This window comes from Sprattus sprattus (genome assembly GCF_963457725.1).
Source record: "Sprattus sprattus genome assembly, chromosome: 1".
In the NCBI taxonomy this organism is placed as follows: domain Eukaryota; kingdom Metazoa; phylum Chordata; class Actinopteri; order Clupeiformes; family Clupeidae; genus Sprattus; species Sprattus sprattus.
In genome coordinates this window covers 60,832,004-60,855,263 of record NC_137920.1, presented here as the reverse complement: position 1 = coordinate 60,855,263, position 23,260 = coordinate 60,832,004, and the positions used below count along the sequence as shown (strand labels likewise).

Here is a 23,260-nt window from a genome sequence, read left to right as displayed (position 1 = left end):
AGTTTTATAAGTACTTACCCTGCCCTTACATACTAAGATATTACTCTTTATGGTTAGCTATCACATTAGAGAAACTGTAAAATATTTAAATCATATTCAAAAACCACCAAAGTGACATACGCATTTACATACTTGAAGCTCCTGTGAGAGCCAGGTGCTCTGCAACATGCTAATCTTTTTTTTTTTTGCAAGCAGTTGCTCCAACGATGTTTTCAGTGAAACCTCTAAATTAGTGCTTTTAGTAAACCACAGGTAAGCCACCAAAAGCAGGAAGACCACATTGGCAGCGTATCAAGCAGACTCTACAGTGTTAATTGAAGGGTTCACCCCCCAAAAAATCCTTTTTCAATGAACCAATCCATTCCTAAACCCAGTCACCACCCACCAGCATGTTATGAATGAACACTTTGACAAAGGTAAAGTAAGACATAAGGCAGAAAATTCTTACCAACATTTGTACCTGCATTAAGGGTTTTCAGTGGGCTGCATGCTTGAGGCTTCTTCTCCTCCCCAACACTGCCTGTCCAGATATACTTTAAACCTTTCATACACGAATTATGATGAAAATGATCCAGATTTTTAAAAGATCGTTTTTGTTACTTCAAATTGTTCTAAATTTGAATACATTTGAATTATTTAAGGGAGGCCAAGTCATCTCCCTTGTCTAGCTTGAACTGCAACAGCATGTCTCCTAAGCACATGTATTTTGCCAGGATCAAAACATACTGCACGGCAACAACCATCAATAAATCTGAGTGATACATTGTTGCCTTGACTGGAGTATAGAATAGGAAAAGAGTTACAATATAATAAAATGGTATCAAAGTAAAACTACTTCAGTACTTTCCTATTCATTTTACTGGACGTACAAACTGCCATAGAGGTCAGTCCAAGCTGTGGAAACACTTTCGACTGGTGATCGATGCATTAATCATAGTTTTAAAATGAATATAAATGATAATAATAATAATAATGTCAGAATGCTATTATGCTCTAACGGTATTTAACGTTAAAATAAAGAAATAAAGGGTCTATAAACGCCCTCAAATTAAGTAATTAAATAATCTAAGTTCGATAATAGGCCTATATAAATCCTTTGATCCATTTTGTCTGGTTGTTTACTTTTTTGTCTTGTGATATTTCAGTGGAATATTTATTTAATTTTGCGTAGGGCTGTGTATTGCAATGTTTGTCTGCCTTTGTACGTTTGTGTTGTAGTTTTGTCCATGCGCCACTGGGCGAGTCTCCCCTTCAGCCGCCTGCTCTGCTGATCCGTAGCCCTCTTTTTCCTCGCAAAAGGAGGGTAAGAGAATTGGGTTCGGGTGGAGGGCCGCCATTATTGGGAAGCTGAAAACCACTTTCACACATATGCAGCCTTTCACTTTAATTGCACGTTTTATGCAGCAGATGTCAATGCTCGTGTTAACAGACAACGAAGCCAAACTCGCCAACTGACGGCTGTCAAGCCGGGCTTTGTGCGGACCGCTTATGTGATTTTTATCAGCGTAATATGGACACAACAAAGGACATAATAATTGGTCAAAAGCAACGTGGTAAGGCCGGAGGAAGGTAGTGAAAGAGGCTCATGTCTCTACGCCCAGATTTTCTCTGTACTCTGCAATGAATGCATTGGTTCCGGGAGGAGTTTGATGGTTTTTCTTCATCTTTTTAAAGCAATCGCATGGAACGAATGTAGGCTGGGAAACAACCATCGGCTTCATGGATATTTTAATTTATGCTTGACAAGCAGACATAAAGGAACACACGTATTTGGTCTTGGTTGGATTTTTAAACCACCAACATCCGATTTTAACAGAAAACATTGGAACCGGCAGAACAAGCCGTCACTACAGTCCTAAATAGGGGAGAGATTGGAGGAAAGGGTGAATGCAATGGTATGTATAAATGTTTCTATGCTGCTTCGTAACCATGTGAATAGTAGTGGCACACGAACCACACAATTAGCTGTCGCATAAATGAAACAAGCCCCCTTTGCCGCAAGGACTACATGGGTGTCTCTTTATGATTGAAACATAATCGGAGGATATAGGCGGTCACATTGGCATAGGCTAAACCTCGGGGAGAATTGTGCAGTCTGGAGCAGGATCTGCCTAGCCCTATTCTGTACTAAGGCCTTGTGTGGATAACGCTTTTGCAGCGTTCATCTATATGACTCCTTTGTATGTTTTGGTCGTTCTGACACAACAGTAGCATTCGTCCGGGCAAAAGTGTGCACAACGTAGCGGTGTATGTTTTATTGGTTTGTGTCGGCACATAAGGCCTACTCGCTCTAGTGCGGAAAATGGTGTTTATCAGTTCTACCTTGAAATGTTATAATACATTCTTTATACAGCTACTTTGCGTCACAAGGCCGTGCTGTAGCCTGTGGTGTTACAAGCTACGCTAAATTGTTCCTCCACTAGACCAGGCGACAGAATGTGCTTGCGTTCATTAATACAGAAAATGTCGGTAATGCCACAGCCTTCAGAAAATACTTAATTTATATAACCTCTCTGCCTCAATTACGTGAACACCATGCTTCATTCGGCCTCATTGCTTAATTCGATAGTTAGACTTGCTGTATTTTCTGTCGTAGGATTGTAGCCTAAATGTAAAATGTCAGTCTCAGATAATTGTCTGTGGTAGTTTCATACTTATGTAGTGTCATACCTAGCCTACCTGTTATTAGCCTACTGGCTATTATAGCATAGGCTTCAAACTGCTAGCTAGGCCCTTCGTCGTTGGGGAGATTGACACTGCCACTAAATTTGTATTAGGGCCTCGAGTCTAAGCCTATCCTTCAGGCATAGCCTTCAACAAATGTGACAACCATTATTTTTCTCGGACTTAAGGTACTGATTTGCCCTGTCACCCATGAACAAGGAATGAATAAGAGGAGGACAGACATAATATATGAACTGATGTTTTTCCCTAAAGAGGACTTTTAGACTAATATGGGCAGATTAATTATGTCTTTGGTCAATGTTGTTATATTGTAACATTCCATAAATGATTAAATGGACATTCAAAGTCTTAGCCATTAGATGCTGTGAAAATATGCTCGTAAAGGTGGCCAAACAAAACTTACAGAAGCAGCCTGTAATTGTCTTGATGAGAGGATGAATACAGACCCATCCCAGTTTGTTGCCTCAGTCCAAAGCAGTAGTTGATCCTTTCATGGGAGGATATCATTGGCTGATAAAATGCCACAAACAAACCATACATACAGCAAACACAATCAATTTTCATGCAGTCTTGTCTTAATTAGTTTTAAAAAATGCTCCCTGTGGCTATTCAGGTCATTTGATTATGATCAGCAAGAGACTGTGATAATACGTTTGTTACATTATTCACTGTCATTGTTACTTGCAAGTATCTTGTGTGCACTGCAGTGATATTGAAGGACATGCAGGGAAAGGCCTCTCCTCACCACATATGGTTATTGGTCAGCAAAACACTAACAGCCTGCTTGTCAGAGGGGAGGCTGTTCCATTGATTTCATATTAGTCGAGTCCGCCAGAAGACATGACAGTGGATTGACTTGATATGCAGGCAGATAAATTCGATAAAGACAAGGTTTAGAATTTCAGTGAAAGCCATAAGATTACTAGGTTACATGTCTGCTCTTAGATGCATGGCTTTTTTGTGTTGGACTAAGTTACCTTTTGAATATACTGGAAGCGCTTTAGTTTGCTCACATTTGTCATAGGTTCATTGATGTGTATTAGCAATAAAACAGATTTTCTTACTCTTGGACTGAGCCTTGCACTGGCTGTCTTTTTCTTTTCCGTTTAGCTCTGACGGAAGTCAGTTTTCATTCACTCAGTAAATGTCATTTATTGGTTGGTTTCCTTAGTTGTAATAACTGATTACTGAGTCATCAATTACAAATTACAGAATAGCTTACCCTTTTAATGAAGAATGGAAGCCGTTAATGGAATTGAGGCGTACAATGACTTGACTTTGTAATTCATTCTATAATTCTGAGTTTGTTTTTCATTAAATTTAGCTCTACAGTTTGGTGGCTCTCTTAGATAAGACCTTTCCATTAACTTTAATGATTATAATTTTCTAACTGTGTTGTTCTTTTTCCCTTTCTCTTCCTTAGGGTGTGATCTGACCTAACCAGGTTTACCTGACTGCACCACAGAAAGAGATGGATTATACTGAGGAAAGCTCTCATACTGACATCTAATTTTTCACTCGGTGAAACCCCGCCACTGCCCCTCTCTGTCGTGCCGTGAATCCCTTCATCATCTCAGTTTCTCTTTGAATATGGGCAAAAAGCACGCAGCTCCAGTGTCCTCAAATTAAGTCAAGACTCGGCTCAGGACGAAGGAGAAGCCTGGGGCCAATGTAATTCGATCAAAGCGCTACTTGCATGAACACTGTATGGGCACCTGTCATAGTGTCCTCCTTTGTCAAGCTTCAGGGCAAGGCAGGATGTGTACCTGCAAACGATGATGATGGCAAAAAAGCAAGACGCCCGCGTACCCATTTACACCCTTGTGGTGGTGGGCCTGTCAGGGACTGAGAAAGAGAAAGGCCAGTGTGGAGTGGGGAAGTCCTGCCTGTGCAACCGTTTCGTCCGGCCGAGCGCAGACGACTTCCATCTGGATCACACATCTGTCCTGAGCACCAGCGATTTCGGTGGCAGGGTTGTCAACAATGACCACTTCCTGTTTTGGGGCGAGGTGGGGCGTGTGGTGGAGGAGGGCTCAGATTGCCGGATGCACGTGGTCGAGCAGACAGAGTTCATTGATGACCAGACGTTTCAGCCACACCGGAGCACCGCCTTGCAGCCTTACATTAAGAGAGCAGCCTCCACCAAGCTGGCCTCTGCTGAGAAACTCATGTATTTCTGTACTGATCAGCTGGGGCTCGAGCAGGACTTTGAACAGAAACAGATGCCTGAGGGGAAATTGCAGGTCGATGGCTTCCTGCTCTGTGTGGATGTGAGCCGTGGGATGAACCGCAGCTTTGATGACCAGATGAAGTTTGTAACAAACCTGTACAACCACCTTGGAAAAACAAAAAAACCCATTGTGCTGGTTCTAACTAAATGTGACGAAGGCGTTGAGCGCTATATCAAAGACTCGCACACCTTTGCTATTACTAAAAAGAACTTGCCAGTCGTGGAGACATCAGCTCGTTCTAATGTCAATGTTGATCTAGCTTTCCTCACACTGATCCAGCTCATTGATAAAAGCAAGGGCAAGCCCAAGATCATCCCTTATTTCGAGGCGCTTAAGCATCAGAGCCAGCTCATCGCCTCTGCTAAGGACCGATATGAATGGTTAGTCAATCACATTGTGAAGAATCACAATGAGACCTGGCCCAACATCAGCCGACGCATGCAAACATCCCCCGAGTACAAGGAATACGTGTTTTTGGAAGGCACAGCCAAAGCTAAAAAGCTATTCCAACAGCATGTACACCGACTCAAGCAGGAGCACACAGAGAGACGCCGCAAGGGATACATTAGCACTCTGCCTCTCGCCCTCAGCTCCTTGGTTTCCGAGCTAGATGAAATAGAGCATTTAAGCTGGTCAGGCGTGCAGAAGGTTCTGGAATCTAAAAAGGACTTTGACCACTGGTTCGTGGTGCTGGAAGATGCACCCTGGGAAGAGACACCGCACCTGGACAACATGGAGGACGAGCGCATACCCTTCGACGTGTTGGACACAACGGCTGCTGAGATCATATTCGACGCCCACCTTGAGCACCTGCGCAATGAGTGCAGGCGGGCAGAAATACGGAAGGAGTTTAAAGCCAAGCTGATGTCCTCTCCATTTGTAACGCCTGGTAAGCCCTGGGAGGAGGCTCGGAGCTTCATCATGAATGAAGACTTCTACCAGTGGCTGGAAGAGCCGGAGTATCTGGACATCTACAACAGACATCAAAAGGCGATCATAGACAAAGCGAAAGAGGATTTCCAGGAACTGCTGCTTGAGTATTCAGAGCTTTTCTATGAATTAGAAGTGGATGCGAAACCAAGCAAAGAGAAGATGGGTGCCATTCAAGAGGTCCTTGGAGAGGAGCAGCGTTTCAAGGCTTTGCAGAAGCTCCAGGCAGAAAGGGATGCTTTGGTGCTGAAACACATCCATTTTGTCTATCACCCAACAAAAGACACTTGCCCTAGCTGCCCCAACTGTGTTGACAGCAATATTGAACAAACACTGGCCTCATGTTTCCCAGCTCGTTATCCATCCTTTTCAAAAACGCACCTCAGTGATAGCAAGGCAGACAGATTAAATTTAGTGATCTTAGGCAAAGATGGTCTGGCTAGAGAAATGGCTAATGAGATTCGAGCATTGTGTACCAACGATGATCGGTACGTGCTAGATGGAAAGCTGTATGAATTAGTGTTGCGACCCATCGAAGGAAATGTTAGACTTCCTGTTAACTCTTTCCACACAACAACATTCACCCCTCATGGCTGCTTGTGTTTGTATAATTCAAAAGAGTCCCTGACATACGTTGTAGAAAGTCTTGACAAATTGCGAGAATCTACTCTTGGCCGCAGGGACAACCACTTATCTCAGCTTCCTTTGTCCTTACTCCTGGTAACCAAAAGAGGTGTTGGCACATTTGGGGATATTGGTGCTGAGACTGCCCAAACACTTATAGCACAGGGACACGGAGTGGCGGGAAAACTACAATGCAGCTTCTTGGATCCGGCATCCCCCGGTACAGGCTATGGGCGTAATGTCAACGAGCGGCAAATCAACCAGGTCTTGAAGGTCGTCCTTGATGCCAGGAGGAGTGCAGGTTTTCGCAGCAGTTCTCCTCCTCCCCCACCTCTGCCTCCTACCATTAGAGACCTACAGCCTGAGCCTAGCCCAGAGGCAGATTTCCGAATTATCATGTGCCTAATGTGTGGTGACCCGTACGACGTTGATCAGCTCCTCTCGCCTTTCTTGCTGCCACAGCACTGTAGGCCAACCTCCAACCAAGCCAGCGACACATCCGTGCTTCTGGAGCAGACGGTAGGCGGTCATCGGCAGACGATTGAGCTCTCCCTGCTCTCCTACCATGCCACCTTCTCAATGCGCAAGACCAAGCTGGTGCACGGCTACATCGCTGTGTACTCCGCTCGGCGAAAGGCCTCCCTGGAGACGCTGTGTGCCTTCCTGTGTGAAGTTCAGGACATTATCCCTCTTCAGCTTCTGGCCGTGGGAGAGAGCCAGGCGGAATTGACTGATTCAGAATCTGCCCGTGAGCTTCTGAATCAGGGCGAAGAGCTGGCCCATGAAATTGAAGGCCGTTTCAGCAGGATAGTGTGTGGTGGAGGTGGGGTCATAGGCGGGCTCCACAGGCTAGACCTCCTACAGCCGTTCTTCATGGAGGTCATGGAGAAGCGGTCCGTTGTTGAGGCCACGCACATGTATGACAATGCTCCTGAGGCAGGCATCACCAATGAGAATGTGTACTCCCCCCGCTGTGGCTCCCCCAGCCCTGTCACCATGATACTAGACTCGGAGGAGGATATGGAGGCCTCTCCACCCTACCATGATGGCACACTAACCTCTCATGGGGGTTTTAAGATGCCGGATCTGGACTCAGGCGATGCATTCTCCGTCATCTCTGACCTGAGCACATTTGAGAGCAAGCTCAACCACAAGGTGGTCGCCCAGGTGCGCCCGAAACCCAGTGTCACGTTTGATCTGCGGAAGAGTTTCAACCCTTACATGGACCAGATGACCCATCGGCGCTCTCTCACCTCCTCAGTTAACTGGCCCCCTGGCGGAGAGGGAATTTATGACCCTTCTGATTATGCCGAGCCTATGGACGCTCTTTCAAAGCCTCGTGTGACCCACGAGGAGAACATTTACTCTGTGCCGCATGACAGCACACAGGGCAAGATCATCACCATACGGAATGCCAACAAGATGCACTCCAATGGCGGAGGTAATGGCTCGGACAGTGAGGCGGAGAGCAGCTCCTTGGAGCGACGACGGAAGCTCTCAGCGGCCGGGGTGAAGCCTCGACTTTATCGTGATCGATCCAAGCGCCTCGGGAAGTTCAGCAGCTTCCGGACCAGCTTCTCTATCGGCAGTGACGATGAGCTGGGGGTCCCGCCCAAGACCAAAGAGGATGAGGTGGGGCCTCTGAAAGGGGATAATTCACTAAATGAAGAAGGGGAAGATCCCAAGAAGAGGAACATCCTACGAAGCCTACGTAGGCCTGGCAAGGTTTGTGCCACTTTTTTTGCTAATCATTACTCATGTGACCATCACAACTAACACACAAAGCACACACTAACTGGAAAATGAGGATTAAATGCTTTTATTTTATTATACAACACATTTACATTATACAATTTCATAGGCCATTTCCAATGAACATGTTGTTAAAATCAACTCCAATATCTCATTCACACTTGCCTTTTTTAATATTTCATATTTTTCTCTGTGCAGAAACCAAGACCAAAGCCTCGGCAGTCAATTACAAAGCCAATCGAGAGCAACTATTTTGGGATGCCTTTAGCGAGTGTTGTGTCCCCTGACAGACCTATTCCACTCTTCATTGACAAATGTATCCGGTACATTGAAGCAACAGGTAAAAATCTTTGTATTTTAAAGTGTGCTATACAAATAAAATCCATTATTATTATTATTATTATTATTATTATTATTATTATTATTATTAAGTCAGTCCTGTAATTGTATTCAATAGAGCAATATTATTCTTCTTGAAAGCACCCTGAGTCTGTCACTGTGTTTTTGAACACATCCTTATTTGACTTCAGTGATATTGATCACATTCAGAATCACAGATACATTTCACAGACATTTATGTTGGCATCGTTGTTAATTGTTATTGCTTTGAGCGGGAGAAGTAAAGGAATGAGATTACAGTAAACCACATCAGAATTTCGAGGGTGTTGTGACGGAAACAAAGTCTTCCTCCCAGGAGGAGGTCAATCAGGAGTTATCTGATAGAGGCACACTTGGTTCACGTCCTGTCCACCATGCAAGGCCCAAGAGGTTGATTCTGATGTTGAGCCAGCCATCACACCCAAGTTTTCAGGTTTTCCTGAAACAAAGAATCAGGGTGTTTTTGAACTCCCTTTTGAACACTTTTCAATAGCACATTGTTTTAGAAACATAAACTTTTCTTTTTTTGATGCTCAATCTAGTGCAAATGAAAACAGAATGAAAGTGAAAAACAAGTGTGTGAAGGTTGTGTGTTTCTGCAGGAGTGAGAAAGGGAGCTAGCGAGCTGAAGCACCTTTTCTTTGTATTTTGCTTGGTTTGTCACATGCCCTACAGTTCATGCAGAACTTTCAAGGTGTTTTGTTTCATCTCCAGTCAGGACCTCTGTCTACATTTTAGATGCTGTTCTCTTCACATGGCAAAATGAGTTGGAGATTACAGCACAGTCTTTGTCCAAATATCAGATCAAATATGCTAAAAATAATGACACTAAAATGGGCCAGATGTTTGAAGATGCAAATATTTGTTAGAATTTATTGCCCTCAAATGACAAGCAATAAGACTTACGAACTGTTTCAGATGATATGTGAATATCATTTTTGGTCAGAAATGAATTGAATGTACAGTTATAACTCTGATATACGTCTTTAGACAACATTTCTTTACCCATTTCTTCAAGTGCTTAGTATTAGTGCGTTTTTTTCTCACATATTTGTTTCCTGGGTATCCCACTCTCACGTTAGTTAATGTTAGTTACATGTGCTTACGTGGTGCATGAAGTAGATGTTCAGGGCCTGATGGCAGAAGTAATGCTGTCATGATGTAAGTCCCTATCCCTCTCAGTTATCTCTCAGTTACATGTGTCTTTATTCCTGGCGCGTCGGAGTTGTACACATCTGTCCACTAGGTTGTTTGATTTGATCTGGTACATGATTTTTGTCCTTGGTACAAATCTGGTGGGCTTGCTGACATGTGGTGTGACATGTGGTCTCATCTGGTTTTCCCTTGATCCCCAGGCCTGACCACAGAGGGTCTCTTTAGGGTAAGCGGCAACAAATCAGAGATGGAGAGCATGCAAAGGCAGTTTGAACAGGGTAAGCACACACACACACGCGCGCACACACACACACGCACAGACACGCGCGCACACACACGCACACACACACACGCACACACACACACGCACACACACACACGCACACACACACACACACACACACACACACACACACACACACACGCACACACATACACGCACACGCACACACCTGCCAATGGAACATGGTAAGTAGCTCAGACTCTTCAGAACTGACCTGGACTAATGGTTTAAATACATTTCGAATTGTGTTTTTTTTTTTTTAACTCAAATTAAACTTTCCTGGATAATCTCCACCTCTAACTGTTCTTATTGATGGTGTCACACATTCTCAATCCTATGTTTCATCAGTGAACAGGCGCCAGTTCCCACACACTTAATGTAACACAGACAACTTTTTTATTTTATGTTTGAAAAATAAAATTATATGAAGGAAAATTGTCTGTCAAATTTTCCAATACATTTATGATGCCACATTAATAAATTGACTGTCATTCTTACATGTCACATTATCCCTCTCCTTGTAGATCACTGTCTGGATCTGGTAGAGAAGGACTTCACTGTGAACACGGTGGCTGGAGCACTGAAGGCCTTTTTCTCAGATCTGCCTGATCCTCTGATTCCCTACAGCCTACAGACGGAGCTGTTGGAGGCCTTCAGTAAGGCCTTGTTTCTGCATTCACCACCACATAACGTTCTGTCTCTCATCAGACCTGTTACCCAAGGCAACATGCACTCTAATGATAAATTGTGGTTCACCAGATTGTCCGTGCGTGCGTGTGTCACCTGGTTATTGAATATTGGTTGTTGACTCACTGACCTGTGCCTTGCTGGCACTGTGTTCCAGTAGTTTCACTACAAAACCACTAGCAGTACAAAGTAAAAGTTATCTATACAGGATTATAGAAGCTTTTCCTCAGCCTCAGCCTCACAGATACGCATATGCATGAAAGAGTCCTCCCAGAGCGTACATGCATCTGTGATAATGGAGAATCTCCCCGGAAGGTCACAGGAACTGATCCATGCAACATATGGCTTTACCCCTCTCTTCTAATAGTTGACGTAGGAGAGACTTTCCCTGCATGATAAAAAATACATCAGCACATGCGAGAGAGGAACTAATTGGCCAGATGGCTCCGCCACGCTTCTGGTGGCTCTTGTACTCTATAGCACACACGTTGAATTGATAAAAAAGGAACACCATGTCGTGATGGAACATCTTGCATGCCGCTCTCATCTGTGTATCTGGTGTTGCCTTTCATGAATCACCTAATTGAGAAATTTAGACTGTTTATTTTTTATTTTGTTTTAGAATCTCCCCACAGCCTAACTATGTGACAGTGATATTAAGTTTGGCCATCTGCCCATTGCACAGAATGCTCAAGGAATCCCAGCACATGTCGAGTGGCTTTGCAGAAAAAGTACACACAAAGACACACACACTCACACACACACACACACACACACACACACACACTCTTATGCTCCGCTGGTTGCTGTTTGGCCCTAAGGGCTGAATTAGGGTCACTTTTCCTGTGACTGTGTGACACGGGCACCGGGCCAAAGTCCGGTCTGGATCATCTGGTACTAGTGGTTCAAAGACCCGTCTGGATCATCTGGTACTAGTGGTTCAAAGACCTGTCTGGATCATCTGGTGCTAGTGGTTCAAAGACCCGTCTGGATCATCTGGTACTAGTGGTTCAGAGACCCGTCTATATCATCTGGTGCTAGTGGTTCAAAGACCCGTCTGGATCATTTGGTGCTAGTGGTTCAAAGAACAGTGAAGAATTAACTGCTGTCACAACCCGCACATATGGCCTTGAAGAATTTCAAAGACCTTTCACTTGTAAAAGTACTAGTCATATGTAGGATTGCCCAAATGGTTGTCTAAGGAGAATGTCATATTATAGACTAAAGTGATTTGCTTAGTTGATTGATGTTTGGCTTGTAATATGTCAGATGAAGGGTAAGAAGCATCATGACAGTGTGACAATGCAGAGGTGATGAGATGATACTTCCCATGTATATTCTTTAACTGGACTGCTAGTTAGCTCAAACTCATATTTACCTGTGTCTATCTCTGAGAACTTGAGGGATATAATGTATATATGATATAGTGTGTATAAGTGTGTAATCGCGTCTCGTACAGAATTGGTGCTCTGTAGTTCTAACTCAACTGGCTCTCTCTGACTCCCCTTCCCTCTCACTTGAATTTTGCAGAAATCAATGATCGAGAGCAGAGGCTCCACACCATGAAGGATGTGCTAAGGAGGTTTCCCCGGGAGAACTATGACGTCTTTAGACACGTCATGAGCCACTTGAACAAGTGAGGTCCACTTCCTCCACACAAACACACTTAGGCTAATGTATCCTGCATTGGAGCGAGGTGAACAGGAAACCATAAGTGCACAGACATGGTTCAGACTTGAAGATCGTCACAGCAGTGAAGCTGATATAAAATGGAGTTGAATCATAGTGTGCGTGTGTGTGCCTGTGTGTGCGTGTGTGTGCGAGTGCACGTCTGTGTCTTTTGGGGATTTGTTCCTGGGATCACTGTGTGAAGGATCATTGAATTTTTTAGGAAGTGCAAATTAATGTAATCGCAGTCAGGGTAAAGCTATGTCAATGCTTTTACTACAAAGAAATGAAATGATGATGAGTTCACACATGGTAGTGTAAGAGTATTGCAGATGTAAAATCTCCCTCACAATTTGTTTAATTCCCATCTGTCATACTCTTTTACAATCTCCATTTTCTCTTTCGTTCTCTGTCTCCCTTTCCCTTCCCCTCTCACTCCCCGTCTTTCCATCTCTCCCTCTCCCTCTCCCTCCCCCTCCCTTCTGTCTCCGTCCCTCACAGGGTGAGTCAGTGGAACCGTGTGAACCTGATGACCAGTGAGAACCTGGCCATCTGCTTCTGGCCTACGCTCATGCGGCCTGACTTCACCACTATGGACGCGCTGACCGCCACCCGCACCTACCAGACAATCATCGAGAACTTCATCTACCAATGCGCTTTCTTCTTCTACAACCAGCCCCCGGCCGAGTCGCCTACTGGCCCCTTCGGGCCCCCCGGGCCCATGGTGCCCTCCTGTCTGCCTCCATCGCCCTCAGCAGCACCCCCTTGTGGCCCGCCGATGCACCACTTCATGTCCCTGCTGCAGTCTCCTCCCCACTCGCCCCCGCAGAGCCCCCATCCCACCCCGCCCGAGCCACAGACGCTGTGAGAGACAAACAAACACACACAAACACACAAACACATGTCCACACACAAACACATGTCCGCACACAAACTCACACACATCTCTTAGCACTCAAGCTCTTGAGCATTTCATGCCTGGAAGCTGCACTTACAGCCACACTCAGATTACTCCCACAAACACAAATGCATACAGTCACATTCATACACAAACACAGACACAACCTTAGACACTGAACATCTTCCTGCCGACCACATGCTACTGTTGTTTGCCCAGACGCATGTTGTGTGTGTGTGTATGAGACAGAGAGCCGTGTCCTTATGGTCTTAACTACTGTTGGGAGTTAGTGTATGATTGTAGTCATACGCACATTGCACATTGTTAAACTCTACGCTTAAAAGTGCTGTAAACTATTGGAATGAGAGACACACAGCTGCACACTTCCTAAATGATCTGTGAGTTGATGCCAGTCGGGATGTCAATGACAGTCCCTAGGCCCAAGTGGATCTCTGTCAGGACAGGTGTCAGTACAGAGTTTTGTTGTAGAGGTTGTAGAGTGCTTTTGGACCAGTGGTCTCTTAAACCCGTATCCGCTTTAAATGAAGTCCTTCCTCACCATCACCACCCCCCCCCCCCCTTTCCACACACACCTTCCTCACCATCACCACCCCCCCCCCCCCTTTCCACACACACACACGCACTCACACACACACACACACACACACACACACACACACACACACACACACACATCATTCTCTTTGAAACTTCACTTAGGGATATGTGAAGCACTTAAGAAATGTTCCGACCCCCATTCCCTCTAGTCCATCCCATTATTGCTAGCACTCCCCGGTGAGAAAGTGAAGTGTTGATGAAGAAGAACAAGAAAAAAAGATAAAGAAAAAAGAAACACGACCTGCTTAATGCCTTTCGTCAGGAGGTCTCTTTTATTTTCGTTTCTCTGCTTCTCTGATTGGATGGCTCATTAGTGTCCCTCAAAGAAATTAGTCCAATCACTGTCCACCATGGACCTACCACAGACTAACCACTGAGTACCTGACTTTAAGGAAAACAATTACTATGTCTTTGCTCACACTTCCAGTCTCTCCTTCTGCTGTGGCCCTAAGGTATGTCCACTGAAAACTGGCTGTGAAGGGTTACCCTCCACACCCCCCACCTTAACCTGCAGGCTTCGAAGGACTGCATTGTATTATATATGTAATTTCATGAAGACTTCTTTTTTTTTAGTTTGTCTCGATTGTCCCGACCTGTCCCCGGCTCAATGTCAATTAAGGATTGTTCACTCGGAACCCCCTCTTCCTCTGAGTGCTGGGTTGTCAGTGGATTCTTTCTTTGGTTGTTGTGGAAGGAGGGGGGGGGGGGGGGGCTGTTTGTCATTTATGGGGGGGGGGGCACAGGTCCAGGGATGCACTTTAATTTTTAGTGGGAGCGGTTGGTATTCACTCCAGCTTCTCTAGTCCTCTAAATGTTTTTTTTTGTTTTGTTCTGTAAAGCCCTACCTGTGTGCCCGAAACCTTATCTCTCTTAAGTCCAAACAGTCAACAGACATGCCTTTGGTCAACCAGAAATCTGACTACTGAAAACCTGCTCTCTCCTCTCTCTCTCTCTCTCTCTCTCTCTCTCTCTCTCTCTCTCTCTCTCTCTCTCTCTCTCTCTCTCTCTTTCTTTCTTTCTTTCTCTCTCTCTCTCTCTCTCTCGCTCTCTCTATGTCCAACCTTACTAATGTTAAGCACTTTGAATTTTTAGCTCAGTTTATGAAACACAACACTGAATTTCTGATTTGATGTAGCTCTTATGTGTGGCCATTAGGTCAGTTTTCTCCATTTGAAGGATGTGTTGTCAAAAGCTGTGGGTTTTAAAAACCCATTGTGACTAGAAGTAAAAATCACAAGGCTTGGTGAGGAACGAACAGACAAACATGTACTGAGACCTGCTGGACACTGTTTATATTTATAATAATATTTGCTGCGTTTGACTGAACGCTGGTCACAGTTCATGGTGGTAGAAATGGGAGAGAGAAAAAAACAGTAACATTCTGACATTTTAATGTTCCAACTCATGCACAAAAGAAATAAATGGCCAGTCGCATGTTGGTGGTATTTTGCCCCATTCTATTGTTAATACGAGTTCTTTGTCAAATTCAGAGATTTTGTAATATTACAATTTGGATGAAAGCTACCGGATGTTGTCCTGAAGTGGATGGAAAGGCAGACCTGGATTGCAAATGCATATTTAATCATATGTACCTCCCGCAATCACTTGTTGACTTTCGGACTCTGAAGAACTATTCCAATCGTACATTTTCTCTGTAGATGACTAGTTTAAAACTGACTCCATTTGAACCACAGGCAGAACAGCAGTTCTGTAGATTATTCTAGAATGTGTTACCTGACCTACTCTTACCTGTGCAGAACAATCTTTAAGAGCTGTTTGTATTCCACCAAGCCTGTAGACAACACAGGGTACTGTCATGTGAAACCTAATATTTGAACTCTAAAACAGGCTTGCTGGACTTGATGGGATTTGAGTGTTTGTTTTTATTTGATTTTTTTTTCACTCTAGACTTCATTGTGAAAGTGGTATGGGTGGGTTATCCTGTGTCTCATGTAGTAGCACTCTAGATTCTATGCCTCTGAATGCCTGTAATATTATGAAATGTATTTTAACTTCTGACCTTTGACACAGATAGTGTGTGCTCGAGTGCTTGAATGGCTCTCTCTGGGCTGTGATGGGTCACCCATGTGTTATTCACCTGGACCAAAGCACATGCAGGGGGTATTGGGTGCACTCCAGATCCAGCCCCCTGACGTGTCTCAGATGTGGTGACTTTGATTCTGAACCCGCTGTAAGCAGTGTCCCATGTTTGCCTTTGCTCCTCTTTTCACTGTTTTGCTCTGTTGAGGATGGAGTGAGTGGGATTTGCTGACTAGTGTAGCTGTGGTGTCCTCATCGTCTCTGCCCGTACTGAGAATCCTGAAAGTCAACGCTTTACCACACAGGCCCAACAACCTCCGGTGGGCCCATCATCCTGAAGTAGACTTGTATTAAGAATGTTGGAAGAGGTCATCAGAGTGTAGTACTTGTACACTACCTATGGGCTTAAGACACTGTCCCAACACCATCCCACTGCTGTGTGCTACTGCAGTTTATTGCGCAAGTTTGAAAAAGGCATAACAGGAATTATTTCCTTTATCTGAGAGGGAGGTGAGAGAGGGTTTTCAACTGCAAAGTAACATTGAATAAATATTTGCTGCCCCCTTTTGGTCAATGTACAAACAGCAAATCCAGGTACGAGATTTATGACTGCATGTTATGACGCTTATTTGATGGAATTATCTGTTGAGGAGGCATGGATAGGACCAGTGTGGATTCAGAGGTTTTGGTAACAACAGTATTGGGTTGTGCTAATGTCTGCTTAAATCCAAGTCATTCTGTTCTGCCATTGTGGAGCAGATAGGAAATATGTCCTCAGGCCAGTAGGGGGCAAACAATCATTACAGTTGAAATGTTTCCGGTGGAGAAACTCCCACATGTCTTGCCACCACCATGCTTGATGCTTTTGGGGGCCTTTCTGAGAAGTATCCTTAAACCTGGAATAAGAGATAAAAAGGAGCCCACTCAGTTCCCTCAGTGAGTCCGTAGTAGCTGTTAAAGTGTGCTAAACTCAACTGTAAGGAGATCACAGTACGATCCTTATGTCATTCCACTGTCAAAAACACATTTCATTTGGCCCTAATGAGATATCATCAAAGGTCAGTCTATCAGGCATGCTTTGCCACTCCTAACATTCCAAACCCTTAGTTTTTATAATTCTGCTTGTGTAGTGCTTGTACCTTACCGACACTGTTGAGGTGCTTCTCAGTGTGTGCTATTGCTGTAGTCTCACGCTTGGACACCAGTGACCATCAGACCTTTTCATGGCTGAAAGGCAGGCTTTCCCCTGACCTGCCGTGCAAATGAAAGTACCGCAGTACCACTTTCCCATCATACCATGTGACTGCACAGTATGCTTGTCCTAGCAAGAGATTTTTGTCATTCTGTTAAAAGAAAAAAAAGAAAAGAAAAAACTTCCCAACACTCACCCTTTTCCTTCTGTCCATCCCCTAATGCTAAACTGCCCTCCTCTCAGACACAAGTGGTAGACATGGTGAGATACATGCCCCTGAAAACCTGCTGGGTCTCCACGGTTGTTGGCCTTCGAAAAAGAAGTGTGTTGTCCCATGTAAACACACACAAGGGAGGTGAGCTGCTACTCCTTGATTTCCATGAAGTTGCGGTGCAGTCCTTGCAGGGCTACATCGCCTTGCTTCTGTTTCCTTATTTCTTTTTTGCGACAATTGTGATGGACTGTCTGTCTAATGAATTACAAACATGTTCAAATGGTTGTTTACTTGTATGTTAGGGTCTAACACTTTGCCTTTTTAGTCAATGATGATAGAAAGCATTTATTTTATGGTTTCTTTTCATGATTTTTTTTCTTTTCTTTTTTTAAAGGTCAGTTTTTTACCAATTTTTGTGAATGATGTTAAGGCCAATTCAGTATAGTGCATGAATCGAAAAACCCAAATGAGGGAAAAAGGTTTGCCACTCTCAGTATTTAAAGAAATGAAATTAAGAAAAAAAAACTATTTAAAGATGTAAATGGATCGAAATGAAAAGATACATGAACTGTGAAATTCTGTTCTGTGTCTGAATGGATGACAAACATGAAGGCCTCACAGAAACTGTATCATAGTTAATAAATCAATCATGTAAAACCTAACCCCTGTGTGCCTTTGTTTTTGGTTAGTTGTTTGTCAAAACGAATCTGCTACTGTGTTCTATGTTCTTGCACACGCCTGTTAAAGCAGCAATAAGGAGTTCTGATCCAAAACTAGCAAGTTAACTACCTCAAAGACATGCAAAAATCTTGCAAACATCACCGACATACCAGTTGACACTGATATAAGCTTGCCAACACACTAACTGGTGTCTTTTGGCAGTATAGCTACTCATGTATGTTCAAGGGTTAACCGAATCGGACTCTTTATTAGTGATGAGATGAAATATCAAGGTCTATGTACAAAGGATCTTATCAGCCGGCTGCCCAGGGGCAAGAGCGCATTCCTTGTGAGCTTCATTCGTGTAGGTGGTCATACACTCATAAAGTCATGGATTGCCAATCAGTTGATTATTATGGTCAGGGTTTGGTATCAACTTCTTTACTCATTCTTTTAGGGGCACCACAGGTGATATAGCAGAAGCATAAATAGGCATCTAGTGGCATTATTTTTCAACTATGCTTTGTGTTTATACGTTAAGGTTTAATAGACATGTCTGAGTATGTATGCTGTATTTATGTTTATACAGCTGAAGTAGCTCCGGCTGGTCTTTCACATTGGAGTCTTCTCACGTCAGAGTTTTCCATTTCTCAACGTAGAAGTCCAATGCTAAAAATTCAAACACAATTTTAATATGGTTCACTCTAAAGGGTTAGTTGGCACGGCCCATTACTTATGCATCTCTGCACGCCCCGTGTTTATCTTTAATTAAGCTCTACAGGCCTTGACACTCCAACCATGAACCGTCTAACTTCAAAGGTGTCATTCCATGTATTTCACTGTGCTCTCTTACCTAATTAACAAGGGCATGTCTTTAAACTTGATTATAACCTAATGTCTAGGGCCACTGATGGCTGTGATAACAACTGCACATACTCCCTGCCTGACCGAGTGGCCTCTGCGGCTTGATGCAGAGAGTCTAGCTGTGTGCTGATTTCCTTAGTGGCTGATGGGTTATTAGACCCTCTCTTTTGTTTCCCCCGGCACTTCTCTCTTTCTAGTTCGTGCGGATCACTTGCCTGTGAGGATAATATCGGACGCACAAAAACAGTTCTTCTACTGTGTCTTGTGACAGTGTTCACGATTTAGAGATTCACAGTATTCAATTTGCCTTAGTCTATCCAGTTTCTCCAAGAAGTACTTAAGAAGAAAAAAGATGAAGGTTAAGTAACTCTGTTTGAAGTCCATACCTACACACTTGAACATATTAGGAATTTAAAACATCTTTGATAACTATGCAGCTATTCAGCTATTCCTGACAGTGCACAAAATATGATGACATTAGGAGAAACTATTTTAAAAGATTGGTGAGGTCCTCCCAGCGAGCAGAGGCTTTCATACCTCATCAGAGTAAATGAGGAGCCTCTCAGCACATGTGACTTCTTGCCATAAACAGAGGTACAGCCCATACATTCACATGATTTACATATATGTTAATGTTTGTAAATGTACATGTTTGTTGTTGTTGTAGTTAACATCCAACTTCCTTGACGATGATTTTTTGAAATTTAATTGTATTGTTTCTACTTGTCCCTTTCTCCTTCTGATGTATGTTGTCTATACAGTGTATTGACCCAGCCAATAAAGCTTCTTTTGGATTGCAATTAATAGGTAAAAATAGTTTACAAGTTATACCGTAGCCCCCTAGCATGTGTTGCTCTCCAGGGAAACATTGTGCCCTCTCTGTGAAGAGGAATGACACTACTTGTACTATCACTCATTGTACCATCTGCTGGAAAGAAGTCAAGAGAGAGAGAGAGAGAGAGAGAGAGAAAAGTGCAGCACAAACTTCAAGGTCCTCAGGTCTGAGAGGTCCATCTTGACTTCTTTCCAGCAGATGGTACACTGAGAGTGATGGTACAAAATCTATTATAATGATCAAAAAGTGCATACCTTGGATGCACTGCTGTATTTATCATGTTCTCATCTTGTCTCAAATTCATGTTGTTGAATATATGTGTGTGAAGGCTCTTCCAAATATGTCCAACAAACTCCAAGCACCTAAACATTTTAAGGTTGAATGTTGGATTGGGAGAAATATTGGGAGAAATTCTTACACTACATTAACCTGCTTAGCACACTGATTCGACACAACCCATATATATATACTATATATCTATATCTCACCCACACACAAACACACCATTTCTCACTCTCTATCTGTACATCTGTGTCTCTGATGCAACAAAGCCTCAGGTTATGAGCACAAGTTAAGATTAAAGGCCTTGTTTACACTCGGTTAATTCACACTGCTCAAACATCAAACAGCTGCTGGGTTGTGTCGAATCAGTGTGCTAAGCAGGTTAATGTAGTGTAAGTATGTCTCCCAATATGCTCAATCCAACATTCAACCTTTAAAATGTTGAGATGCTTGTAGTTTGTTGGACCAAACAAGAGTTGCTTAGACACCAGGAAAGGTTAATAATAGAATAATAATTGGCTCCTTTCCTGATCACTGCAGGCAATATACCTGAGCTGGGTCAAGAGAGAGAGATCATTCAGGGTAAGTCGCATATAGGCAAGACCCTCCAAGAATGCCATGGCAACCATGGAATAGAACTTGCTGCATATCTAACACACTTGTTTGTTCTCAGTTCATTTCTCTCTCTGTTCTGGCCTCTCTCTCTCTTACCCTATTTCTCTCTCGCTCTCTCTTTCTCTCTGAAAGAATCTGTGTATGACTGTACCTAAAGTCAACATACTGCTGTTTTTCTTACTTGTGTCAATACATTCAACTTTTTAATGTGGCTGTGTTTGAGTCAGAATCCAGGCCAGGATCTTATCATATTGTGAGGAATTGACGTCAATTGGTTGATGTAAAAAGAAATCAATCAGAAATTCACACACACACACACACACACACACACACACACACACACACACACACACACACACACACACACACACACACACACACACACACACACACACACAAACCACAAAAATAATTGGCTGCGTTCTGTTTTCTTGTAACCCTACTTCCTTTCTTCATCCTCATTTCAAGAGTTCCCAAGTTCCCAATTTGCCTGTGACATGAAAGCAGAAAAGCGGGTCTGTCACGGTCTCCGGCCAGGGTCCTTAAACGCCTTGCAGGGATTGTCTAGGAGGCAGGTGGTGTCAGGGAAGGTGGTGGGGTAAGAGCGACCACCAAAGCAAGTGCTGCAGCTGACTAGAGGAACTCTTTAAATTAAGTTTGGATGATTGATATGAGAGGGGCGTAGCAAATACATTGCATCTACAGTTTAGAACGGCATTGAAGGGATTGGTGGGGTAGAAGCCCTCATTAATATGGGCTTCATGGAATTATAGCAAATGATAAGTACACTAATTGTAAGGTGTAATCAAGGGATCTTATGTTAATGAGGAATCAGTGTATTTAGCAGTTGATTAGACTGAGGAGCACCTTTCCTGAGTAGTTCCAGATGCCTATCAAACTAACATACCAACACAAACACACACACACACACACAAATACACCCTCCTTATTGTTTGTAAGGTTCAAAATATCTCAACATGAATGGTGATGTGACCCAGACATCAAGCAGCTATTTTTTATCTATTTGTTTGTTAGTTTATTTATCTTAATTTATTTATGAGCAGCACCAATCACACCGCGGCATGATTTTTATTTTTGTACATGATCTTTGTGGTAAGTGTGGTAACCACACTGGGTAACCACCCCACCGCACCTACACACACACACACACACACACACACACACACACACACACACACACACACACACACACACACACACACACACACACACACACACACACACACACACACACACACACACACACACACACACACACACACACAAACCTTGCAAACCTTAATGACACAGCTGAACAAAAATCTAACGATGATAAAAAGCTTTATTAAATGGCCAGCATAGGTTCTTCAAATGATTCAAGCTCTCATTGATTGATTAAAAGCATGGACAAGGCCATTTCCCCTCTCTTCTTTTCATCATGTGCCTCACGTAGGGCCTGGTGCTTGGGGTGATTCAGCTGTGGAGAGAGGCACAGTAGTTTTGGAGCTCGAAGATGTTACAGGGCTTGTGACAGCATTGCTCCACAATCCCCCTCACCACAATCCCTCTCTTGGCAATAATTTCTCCCATGTCTTTGTAGGGGTACTCTGCAACCTCATTCTCCTGGCCGGATTTTGGCTGGAGAAATCCTAAGAGAAAAAAACAGTGTTTTACATCTCCACATTTCAAAGGAATACCCGACAGTGAATTGATTCAATGTTTATTTTTGTTATTATATCGATGAGACTAGAACACAACAGGACACAGGACACACAGAACCCTTATTGAACTGTTCAGTGCTAAAACAGAAACTAAGAAAGTGTCGGTTAAGAGAATTTGTTCAGTAGTTACCACCACCATGGAGGGGATCTGGCACTCATGAACCTCAATGCGTGCTCAGTGTGTTTGTGTCCCCCACATAAACCCAATTGCTTTTCTTTCCTCTCTGCAGTCAAAGTTCTCTCTGTCTCTGTCTCCTTTGCTCTCTCTCTTCCTCTCCATCTCTTTCTCTCTCCCTGTCTGTGATGTTTGATTCTATCTCTCCCTTTCTATCTCTCCCTCTCTCTCTCTCTCCCTCTCTCTCTCTCTCTCTCTCTCTTTCTCTCTCAATCTCCCGTTGACTTACCCTGGAGGGGGTCCGCCTCTCTCTTAGGGATGTAGGAGAAGCCCGTGTTCCCACACACTAGGTACAGTGCGTCCACCAGATGAGAGCCGCACAGATGTTGGGCGGAGGGTTCAGCACCCGTCGACGACAGTGCCACCATGATCAGCAGAGCAGCTGTTTGGAACCAGAGGGCCATGGCAACGGTGGGCTGTCACACAGGTACACAAGTACACAAGAAAACAAAGATAAATTAATTACAACCGTCAAGCTAAAAGAAACATATATACATCTGTACTGCATGGTATGCTAATGAATATGACCAACACACACAGACACATACACACTTGTTTGCTCAAACACACAAGCAAAATGGATTGGGACGAATTGTGTTTTCTGCACAAAAGAGCCATCTTTTCTGAACTTACCAACTAGTTAATAATCATCCTTCTTCTTTTACTTTTTTAATTGTCCTAAGCGACTTACTGTAGGCTACAGTACACGTGTACATTTTCAGGAGTGTGCTACGTGCCCTCTGGGTATTGAAC

The 23,260-nt window shown here is 43.6% G+C and overlaps 2 protein-coding genes across 2 annotated transcripts; one reads left to right on the top strand and one right to left on the bottom strand.

Annotated features, from left to right (window-relative positions):
• Window positions 1-1,786: 1,786 nt before the first annotated feature.
• arhgap35b (Rho GTPase activating protein 35b) lies at window positions 1,787-13,752 on the top strand. Its single transcript, XM_080838688.1, has 7 exons — window positions 1,787-1,895; window positions 4,109-8,195; window positions 8,421-8,562; window positions 9,956-10,033; window positions 10,563-10,694; window positions 12,256-12,361; window positions 12,895-13,752. The coding sequence occupies exons 2-7, from the start codon at window positions 4,461-4,463 to the stop codon at window positions 13,259-13,261; spliced, it is 4,560 nt and encodes a 1,519-aa protein (XP_080694814.1). The 5' UTR covers window positions 1,787-1,895; window positions 4,109-4,460; the 3' UTR covers window positions 13,262-13,752.
• Window positions 13,753-22,084: 8,332 nt separating this feature from the next.
• On the bottom strand, window positions 22,085-22,911 carry ins (preproinsulin; the record flags this gene model as incomplete). The annotated part of the gene is made up of 2 exons (XM_080845452.1): window positions 22,085-22,260; window positions 22,737-22,911. 2 exons carry the CDS (start codon window positions 22,909-22,911, stop codon window positions 22,085-22,087), a joined length of 351 nt encoding a protein of 116 aa, XP_080701578.1.
• Between the last annotated feature and the right edge of the window lie 349 nt (window positions 22,912-23,260).

Bases quoted from the DNA above. Each gene is read 5' to 3' on its own strand.
- arhgap35b (XM_080838688.1), top strand. From the start codon at position 4,461: ATGATGATGGCAAAAAAGCAAGACGCCCGCGTACCCATTTACACCCTT. The intron at 8,196-8,420 runs GTTTGTGCCACT...TTCTCTGTGCAG, and splicing joins GCCTACGTAGGCCTGGCAAG to AAACCAAGACCAAAGCCTCG. The intron at 8,563-9,955 runs GTAAAAATCTTT...CTTGATCCCCAG, and splicing joins CCGGTACATTGAAGCAACAG to GCCTGACCACAGAGGGTCTC.